Here is a 10131-nt window from a genome sequence, read left to right as displayed (position 1 = left end):
TAGGCAGTTGACTGTCATTAACTCCTTTGTGTTTTGTTTTCTCTCTTCGTGGACAAACCCAAGGCGTTTGGGCTGCAGATCATCTTGACAGTTTTGCAGAATTTGTACACCCCATGGCTGCGTCCGGTTGCTGTATCTCCTGCTCTTTTTACACCTTCATCTGTTCCTGAATTCACGAGTTAAAACGGAATAGAGCGGAACAGCCATTAACTAAGTTTCACCTGACAGAGCACAAACTAGCACGGGGTGGAATGAAGGAATATCGTTGTAAATGTCTGTTATCAGTAGCCACAGGAGTGACCTGATGACAGCGATACACGCAGCTCTTCCAAAGACTCTGGCCAGGGGTTGGCAAGCCTCCACTTTCCACAAATAACAAGTCATGTCAGTAAACACACCCTTTGGTCTGGCGTTGCTTCCTTTTGATTTTGATTAAATCTACTTTTCCACCCCCCCCCCCGCAATATTTGTTTTTTTTCCAATGTTGTGACATCTGAAAGTAGCCGGAAGAGTACTTCTCTCTCAGGAAGAGGCACGAGAGCTGGACGAGTCTGAGCCCGGTTGTTCGCTGATCGATTTTGGCAGAAGGTGCGGTTTCCAAGTCTTCTGAATGACCGCCCAGGTAAGGCCCAGGACCCCGGCGTTCGCCCACAGACACCAGCTGACAACCGGCGCCTCACCGGAGCTGCTCCTTTTGGCAGCCTGCGCAGCCTGGAGCTGGATTTGTGAGACGCGCGGAGCTGGCCCGCGCTGTCTCGCGTTAAAGCTGGCCCCATCTCCTCCGCCGTCGAGGCCTTCAGCCGCTCCGACTTCACAGCACCGAAGGCTCCCGACGGCGGGTCTGTGGAAAGTATGGGGCAGGTAAGCCGTACGGCTGGGATTTTTGGGGAATGAATGAACATGCTCGGAATCCCCTCGGTTTACTTTGGCGCTCAGGCTGACCTGCAGTCGGTACTTAATATTTTGCCTTTCCTACAATATTAAGGGTGCGCCATTCGATTAATAAATATTTTTACCACTCGTAAGTTGGCTCCTGGGCAAAAATCGCATATTGCAGGGATATGGGGCTGTAACAGTTCTTGTGATTCCTGATATCCCTGCATTCCGGGTTAATGTTTCTCAAAGTCACTGAGCTAGTAGCTGTTATATGGCAGTCCTTTAAATCACTGCTGATTTTTAAAAAAATGTATTTTTTGTTGGGGGTAGATTGTTACCGTTCAGCATGAACAAAACATGAAGCAATGAGAGCTTTTTGTGAAAGTTATAAATAAAAGTTTCAGAAATAACTTGATCTTTGAATGATAAAGAACAAATAATTGATTTGGAATGCCTTGTGCATTACATAAAGTTTACAGGATAATTAATGCCTCCCATTACTTTGCTGTACATCATCACAATTTAGAATGTTTTATCAAAGTGCATCATTGACTATCCAAGCATTAAACAAATACAGGTATAGAATCATAGAAATATACAGCCTTAAGTCTGGCTCTTTCAGTTCACTATGTCACTGCTGATGGTGATGCCTTTCTACCCTAATTTTATTTGGCTGCATTAGGCCTGTGTCTATCTCTGTTTTATCTTAACCCATTTACCTGTCCAAATACCTTTTAAATGTTGTACCTGCTTCCACCAACTCCTCTGGGAACTTGATCCAGATATGCACCATCTTCTTTGTGGAAAAACTTGCCCCTCATGTTTCCCCTCTCACCTTTCACCTTAAACATCAGGCTTCTAGTTCTAGACACTGCTGCCCTGGGGAAAAAATTCTTGAGCGTGCCTTTCATAACTTTGTAAAAGGTAGCTTCCTCAGTCTCCTGTACTGTAGTGAGAATAAACCCAACCTTACTACAGCCCTCTGTTCCAGGCTGCACCCTGATGTCTTCTGCACTAGCTTTATAGTCACCACATTCTCTATTTAGTCTACCCAATGTTTTGTGCAACTGCAATGTGACATCATAACTCTTACACTCAATGCCAGGAATTAAGGAAAGTACTGTACACTAAATGCTTTTTTCACTATCCTCCTCACCCATGTTGCTACTTTCAGTGAGCTATGGATTTACATCCTGAATTCTGTATGTACATCAATACTCCCAAGGTCCTTACCATTTACTCTAAGTCCCCTACCAGAATTTGACTTCCTGGCTTCATTCTCCTTCCTTTTCAGTCCTGATGAAGGGTTTTGATACATCCGCATAGATGTTGCCTGATTGCTGAGTTTTTCCAGCACTTTGTTCATGTTGTCTCACACTTGTCTGGTTAAATTCCATTTGCTTCTGCTTCACCCAACTTCCCAGCTGATCTATATCCCGTTGCATTCTTAAACAACCTTCTTTGCAATTTTCAAGCCTTTTTTGCATCCAGTTTGACAGCTAGCCTCTGATCCATTTTGTCTTAACCTTCTGGATCACATCAAAAAGTTGCCTGTAAGCTGTCATCTTTTTCTCTGTCTCAGAGAGATACTTAAAGATACATAAGAGACACTTCTTTATATAAACAACAATTTATATTTGTGTATTGTAGATATGGTAATCCCCCCCATACTTCACAGAAATATATAAAACAAAATTACATTTGATTTACCTCAAAAAGCATGAGGGTGTTAGGATAGATATTGAAAGCTTGGTCATAAAGGTAGGTCTTATGGAATTCCTTCAAAGAGAAAGATTGGTGGACAGAGGAGTTTAGTGAGAGAAAACCAGAACATAAAGTGCCTTGTAAAGTATTCAGCCCCCAACCCCTTGTTCACAGAAACAAGTATTACAATCAGGGATTTTGACAGAGAATTTTTATTTGTGAATCAAATGGCCCTTTTTTCACAGTAGAGCCCCCAAGAAAATTGGGGAAAAACTAAAAATTCAAAAACTGAAATGTCAGCAGTTCAAAAGTATTCACCCCCCCCCCCACCCCCACCACTTTGCCAAGTACATAATGGAACCACTTCACACAGCTATTACAGCCAGTAGTCTTTTTGGATAAATTTTTATTAGTTTTGCACAATGTGGTGGAGCAAGATTTACGCATTCCTCCTTGCAAAATTGCTCAAGTTGTGCCAGATTAGTTGGGGAGTGGCGGTGGACAGCAGTCTTGAGATCTTGCCAGAGATGTTTGATCGAATTAAGTTCAGGACTGACTGGGTCACTCAAGGACATCAATTTTCTTCATTTGAAGCCACTCCATGGTTGCTCTGGCAGTGTGCTTTGGGTTGCTGTCCTGTTGAAAGACAAACTTGCTCCCTGGTCAGGTGGTTTTTATCCAGGATCTCTCTGTATTTAGCAGCATTCACCTTCCCATCAATCATGACCAGACTTACAGTCCCTGCTGCTAAAAAGCATCCCCATTGCATGATGCTCCTCCACTATACTTTTCAGTAGGGATGGTGTCACCTGTTTGATCTACTGTATTGGACTTTTGCTATACGTACCGCTTAGTGTTAAGGCCAAAAAATTCCACTTTAGTTTTATCCAACCTTCTTCCACGTCTTCACAGTATGTTTTAAGTGATACCATACAAAATCTTTACGGGCCAGCATATGCTTTTTTTTTAGCCAGGACTTCTTCCTTTCCACTCTTTCATAAACACCCTTTTGGGCAATGCTTCATCTTCATCTTCATTTGCAGCCATTGACTTCTGTAGCTCACTCAGAGTGGCTGTTGCATCACAGGCGCCTCTCTTACAAGCGCCACTCTTCACCTGCAACAAAGTGCAACAAAGGGTCTGTGCAGCCAGACCTTGGCAGTGTGGCCGTGGTTTCATAATTTTTCCACTTTTTCATGATGGACTGCACTGAGCTCTGAGGTATATTCAGTGCCTTTCAAATGGACTTGTACCCTTCCCCAGATCTGTGCTTTCTATTTCTTCTATTATAAATTCCCTGACTTGTCTTGAATGCTCTTTTGTCTTTATTTTGGTTTGGTCTGGTGAAAGATTTCCATACTGTTGGACCTTACAGAGCGAGGGAGTACTTATCTTATGAATTTATTGGAAACAGGTGATCCTTCAGTTTTCTACATCAAGAATTGAGTGAGTTGGTAAGGTAATATGTAGTATTACACCTGAGGAAGTTTAGCACAGTAATTACAAAAGGGGATGAAGACATTTTCAGACTCAAAATTTTGGTTTTTAATTTTTAGTAAATTGTTGACAGGTTTTGGAATTTTTCTTGTGATTTGATATAGTGTACAATGTTTTATAGATTTGCTCAAAAATCTTACTTCAAAATATTTTTATAATTTCATGATGAAATAGGCCATAGTCAACAAAATACTGCATGTTCTTTGAAACAATAATAAGTAGGATAGACAAAGGAGAATCGGTTGATGTTTGTACTTGGATTCTCAGAAGGCCCTTGACAAGGTGCCACACATAAGGCTGCTTAACAAGCTACGAGCCCATGGTATTACAGGAAAGATTCTAGTATGGATAAAGCAGTGGCTGATTGTCAGGAGGCAAAGTGTGGGAATAAAGGCAGCCTTTTATGGTTGGCTGCCAGTGACTAGTAGGGTCTGAGTTGGGACCTGTTTTTTTTTTGTTATATGTCAGTGATTTGGATGATGAAATTGATGGCTTTGTTGCAAAGTTTACAGAGGATATGAAGATAGGTGGAGGGCCAGGTAGTTCTGAGGAAGCAGAGAGGCTACTGAAGGACTTAGACTGAATAGGAGAATGGGCACAAAAATGGCAGATGAAATACAGTGTTGGGAAGTGTATAGTCAGGCACTTAAGTGGAAGAAATGAGAGGGTTGACTATTTTCTAAATGGAGAGAAAATACAAACAAACTGAGGCACAAGGGGACTTGGAAATACTTATGCAGGATTCCCTAAAGGTTCATTTGCAGGTTGAATCTGTGGTGAAGGCGGCAAATGTGATGTTAGTATTCATTACGAGAGGACTAGAAGTTAAAACAAGGATATAATGTAAGGCTTGATAAAGCACTGGTGAGGCCTCACTTGGAGTTTTGTGAGCAGTTTTGGGCCCCATATCTTATAAAGGATGTGCTGAAACTGGAGAGGATTCCAAGGAGGTTCACAAAAATGATTCCAGGATTGAATGGCTTGTCATATGAAGAGCGTTTAATGGCTCTGTGCCTGTATTCACTGGAATTCAGATGAATGAGGTGGAATTGAGAGGAAGTTTCCTATGGTGGGAGAGTATAAGACCAGAGGACACAGCCTCAGAATAGCGGGACATCCTTTTAAAACAGAGATGAGGAGAAATTTCTTTAGCCAGAGAGTGGTGAATCTGTGAAATTCTTTGCCACAGGCAGCTGTGGAGGCCACATCTTTATATTTAAGGTGAGGATGATAGATTCTTGATTAGCCAGGGCTTGAAGGGATATAGGGAGAAGGCAGGAGATTGGGGCTGCGAGAAAAAGTGGATCAGCCATGATAAAATGGTGGAGCATACCTGCTAAGTGGTCTAATTCTGCTCCTATATCTTATGGTCTTAGATTTAGAAAATGAGACAGTAAAATGTGAAAATAGTTGTGGGGGCTGAATACTTTTTCAAGGTACTGTAAGGCCTTAGCAATTGAAGCTCAGGTGTCAATAATAGAGTAGTTGCATTTGCTAATGAATAAGAGACCAGGAATGGAAGAGTAGATATTTTGGGTATTTGGAAGTGAAAATGCTAGAGAGAGCAAAGACTGTGAGGATCAGTAGAATATAGCACTTTTAAAATTGCTTGAATTTTACTGTTGAGGTTATAACTACTACTTACCCTCTTAGGTATGTGGATATAAACAAACTAAATTGTTGCTTCTATACTGCTAATTAACATCACTAGTTTGCTATTTGATTAACATTTCAATAGAACAATTAAAAATATTAAATATTTTTACTATTTTTGCAAGGTTAAAGTGGCTTTCTGATTTCTGCAACATGCTTCAGACTGAAAGCCATTAAATTCACTTGAAAAATGTAGAACTTTTCACCTTTTCTCATAATATTTGAGTTCATTTAGGCATGGAGCTCTAATCATGTTAAGTACACTTATTGCAATGGGAGGTAGAAAAGGCATTCAAAAAGGGCGATAGTCATGGGGGATTTCAATATGCAGATAGATTAGGAAAATAAGGTTGGTGCTGGATCCCAAGAAAGTGAATTTGTAGAATGTCCACGAGATGACTTTTTAGAGCAGTTTCTGGTTAAGCACAATAGGGGAACAATATTTCTGGGTTGGGTATTATGTATTCACCCTGATTTGATTAGGGAGTTTAAGATAAAGGAGCGCTTAGGAGCCAGTGATATAATATGATAGAATTCACTGCAGTTTGAGAAGGAGAAGCTAGTGGTGGTGGCCTCCGTTGGTCGTGGTTGACCACGGGTACATGCGCCTCTGGTAGTTACTGTTTTGTGGCCTCTCCAGGGCATGCGCCAGGGCAGAGTTGATATGGAGATCCGTCTGTTGCCCATGCAGTGGGATCCCCCTTTCCATGCTGATGACAGGTCCATAGGAACGGCGAAAGTCGACACAGTTTGGTGCCAGCAGCATCGCAGGAGTTGCTTTGCTGGTGCTGGATACAGCAGTCAGCTGCCTTCGGGACTCCGACTCCAGATTTTTCCTTGGGGGTTTACTCCCAAAGCCTTTCCCTTGAGTGGGTATAGCTGCAAGGCAGCGGAGGTTTGAAATCGGAGTTTTCCCTCTCGTAGATGAGCTACCATCCGTGGTTAATGAGCCCCATCTGCCTGGAGCAACTGGTTTTAAAGTGCCAGTGGCCCACCTTTGCCCCTTCTCCTGTCAGTGAGAACAGCTCCGCCTGGCATAAGAACTATGCCACACGTGAAGGCCAGGAAGCTGAAACCAAATATATTAGTATTACAGTGGAGTAAAGGGAATTACAGGAGGATGAGAGAGGAGCTGGCCAATGTCGATTGGTTGGGAATACTCGCAGGCATGGTGGCGGAACAGCAATGGGCAGGTTTCTAGGATCAATTTGGAAGGTGCAGGAAGGATACATCCCAAAGATGAAGAAATATTCTAAAGGGAGGATGAGGCAACCGTGGATAACAAGGGAAGTCAAAGATAGCATAAAACTAAAAGAGAAGGCACGTAATATAGCAAAAATTAGTGAGGATTGGGAAGCTTTTATAAACCAACAGAAGACAACTAAATAGCTATAAAGAGAGAGAAAAGATGAAATATAAAGGTAAGCTAGCCAATAATATAAAAGGATCAAAAAGTTTTTTTCAGATATACGAAAAGTAAAAGAGAGATGAGAGTGGATATCAGATCACTGGAAAAGGATGCTGGAGAGGTAGTAATGAGAGACAAATAATTGGCTGATGAAGTATTTTGCATCAGTCTTCACCGTAGAAGAGACTAGCAGAATGCCAGAAATGCGAGAATGTAAGGGTCAGAAGTGAGTGTTGTTACTATTACTAAGGAGAAAGCATTTGAGAAGCTGAACAGTTCGAAGGTACATAAGGTACCTGGACCAGGTGGACTACATCTCAGGGTTCTGAAAGAGGTAGCTAAGGAGATTGTGGAGGCATTAGTAATGATTTTTCAAGAATTACTAGATTCTGGAATGGTCCTGGAGGACTGGAGAATTGCAAAGGTCACTCCACTCTAAGAACGGAGGCAGGCAGAAGAAAGGAAATGATAGACTAATTAGCCTGACTTCAATGGTTGGAGTCTGTTAATTAGGGATGAAGTTTCGGGGTACTTGGAGTCCCATTTCATAGTAGGCCGAAGTGAGCATGGTTTCCTGCAGTTCTGATTGAAAATCTCCAGAACCTGGGCTTCTATACCTTCCTCTGCAACTGGATCCTTCACTTCTTAATTGGTAGACTACGATCTGGGTGGATAGGAAACAAAATCTCCACCTCATTGACAATCAACACTGGTGCACTTCAGGGATATGTGCTTAGTCCACTGCTCTACTCTACACCCGTGGCTGCGTGGCTAGGTAAAGTTCAAATGTCATCCATAAATTTGACGATGATACAATTGTTGGCATAATTTCAAATGGTGACAAGAAGGCACACAGGAGTGAGATATATCAGCTAGTTGAGCAGTGTCATAGCAACACCCTTGCACTCAACAACAGTAAGACCAAAGAACTGATTGTGGACTTCAGAAAGGGTAAGATGAGGGAACACACAGCAGTCCTCATAGAGGCATCAGAAGTGGAGAGAGTGAACATTTTCAAATTCCTTGGTGTAAATATCTCTGAGGATCTAACCTGGATCTAATATATCAATGCAACTGCAAAGAAGGCATGACAGCTGCTATATTTCATTAGGAAGTTGAGAAGCTTTAGTATGTCTCCAAAAACGCTTGTTATTTTCTACACCTGTACTTTGGAGAGCATTCTAAATGGCTGCATCACCGTCTAGTACGAGGGAGGGGTTACTGCACAGGATTGAAGTAAGCTGCAGACAGCTGTAAGCTTAGTCAGCTCCATCATGAGCACTAACCTCCACTGTATCCAGGACATCTTCAAGGAGCGATCCCTGAAAAAGGCGGCATTCAACATTAAGGACCCCCATCACCCAGGTCATGACTTGTTCTCATTGCTACCATCAGGAAAGAGGGACAGAAACATGAAGGCACGCACTTAATGATTCTTCCCCCAACCCCCCACCATCTGATTTCTGAATGCACGTTGAACCTGTGAACACAACCTCACTACTTTCTTTTATTTCCATTTTTGCACTACTTATTTAATTTATATGTATATACTTGTATGTAATTCACATTTTTTTCCTCTCTATCATGTATTGCATTGCACTGCTGCCGCTAAGTTGACAAATTTCGTGACATTCCGGTGATATTAAACCTGTTTCTAATTCTGACAAATCTGTTGAAATTCTTTGAGAAAATAACAGGCAGGATAGACAAAGGAGAGTCAGTGGATGTTGTTTATTTGGATTTTCAGAAAGCCTTTGACAAGGTACCACACATAAGGCTGCTCAACAAGATAGGAGCCCATGATATTACAGGGAAGGTACTAGCATGATAGAAGATTGGCTGACTGGCAGACGGCAAAGAGTCAGAATAAATGGGGCCTTTTCTGGTTGGCTGGCAGTGACTAGTGGTGTGCCTCAGGGTTCGGTGTTGGGACCACTTCTTTTCTTGTATATGTCAATTATTTGGATGACGGAATTGACAGTTTTGTGGCCAAGTTTGTGGATGATCAAAGATAGCTGGAGGGGCAGATTGTGCTGAGGAAGTAGGGTGTCTGCAGAAGGATTTTGGCAGATCGGGAGAATAGGCAAAGAAGTGGCAGATGGAATATAATGTTGGGAAGTGCATGGTTATGCATTTTGGTAGTAGGAATAAAGGAGTGGACTATTTTCTAAATTCAAAAAACAGGTGCAAAGGGATCTGGGAGTCCTCTTGAAGGATTCCGTAAAGGCTAACTTGCTGGTTGAGTCAGTGGTAAGGAAGGCAAATGCAATTTCGACATTAATTTTGAGAGAACTAGTATACAAAAGCAAGGACGTAATGCTGAGGCTTTATAAAGCATTGGTCAGACTGCACTTGGAGTATTGTGAGTAGTTTTGGGTCACTTATCTAAGAAAAGATGTGCTGGCATTGGACAAGGTCTATAGGAGGTTCATAAGAATGATTCCATGAATGAACGGGTTAACATATGAGGAGCATTTGATGGTTTGGACCTGTATACAGAGTTTAGAAGAATAAGGGGAGATCTCATAGAAATCTATTGAATATTGAATGGCCTAGATACAGTGGGTGTGGAGGGGATATTTCCTCTAGTGGCGTGTCTAGGACCAGAGGCACAGCCTGAGAATAGAGGGACATCTATTTAAAACGAGTTGAGGAAAAATTTCTTTAGCCAGAGGCTATGACTGTGTGGAATTATTGCCAAAGATCGCTGTGTAGGTCAAATCATTGGGTATATTTAAGGCAGAGATTGATATGTTCTTGATTAATCTGGGCATCAAAGGTTAGGGGGGTGAAGGCAGGAGAATGGGGTTGAGAGGGACAATAGATCAGCCAGGAAGGAATGGCAGAGCAGATTCAATAGGCCGAATGGCCTAATTCTGATCCTATGTCTTATGGTCTTATGTGGATCTTTGATACTTAAATAGGAACTTACATATCATAAATAATATACACTAAGAGAATGGTGGGTGTAGAGTGAGGCCAGTATCTTAGTA

The 10131-nt window shown here is 42.0% G+C and overlaps 1 protein-coding gene across 1 annotated transcript in view; it reads left to right on the top strand.

Moving 5' to 3' along the window:
- Positions 1-361: 361 nt before the first annotated feature.
- LOC134343946 (molybdopterin synthase sulfur carrier subunit) overlaps positions 362-10131 on the top strand; it is a 57213-nt gene continuing 47443 nt past the window's right edge. The window contains exon 1 of the mRNA XM_063042911.1: positions 362-622. Within this exon, the coding sequence (XP_062898981.1) occupies positions 611-622 (12 nt within the window). The 5' untranslated portion in view covers positions 362-610. The remainder of the gene's footprint in view (positions 623-10131) is intronic.

Source organism: Mobula hypostoma, chromosome 3 (assembly GCF_963921235.1).
Source record: "Mobula hypostoma chromosome 3, sMobHyp1.1, whole genome shotgun sequence".
In the NCBI taxonomy this organism is placed as follows: domain Eukaryota; kingdom Metazoa; phylum Chordata; class Chondrichthyes; order Myliobatiformes; family Myliobatidae; genus Mobula; species Mobula hypostoma.
This window is presented reverse-complemented; position numbering and strand designations above follow the sequence as displayed.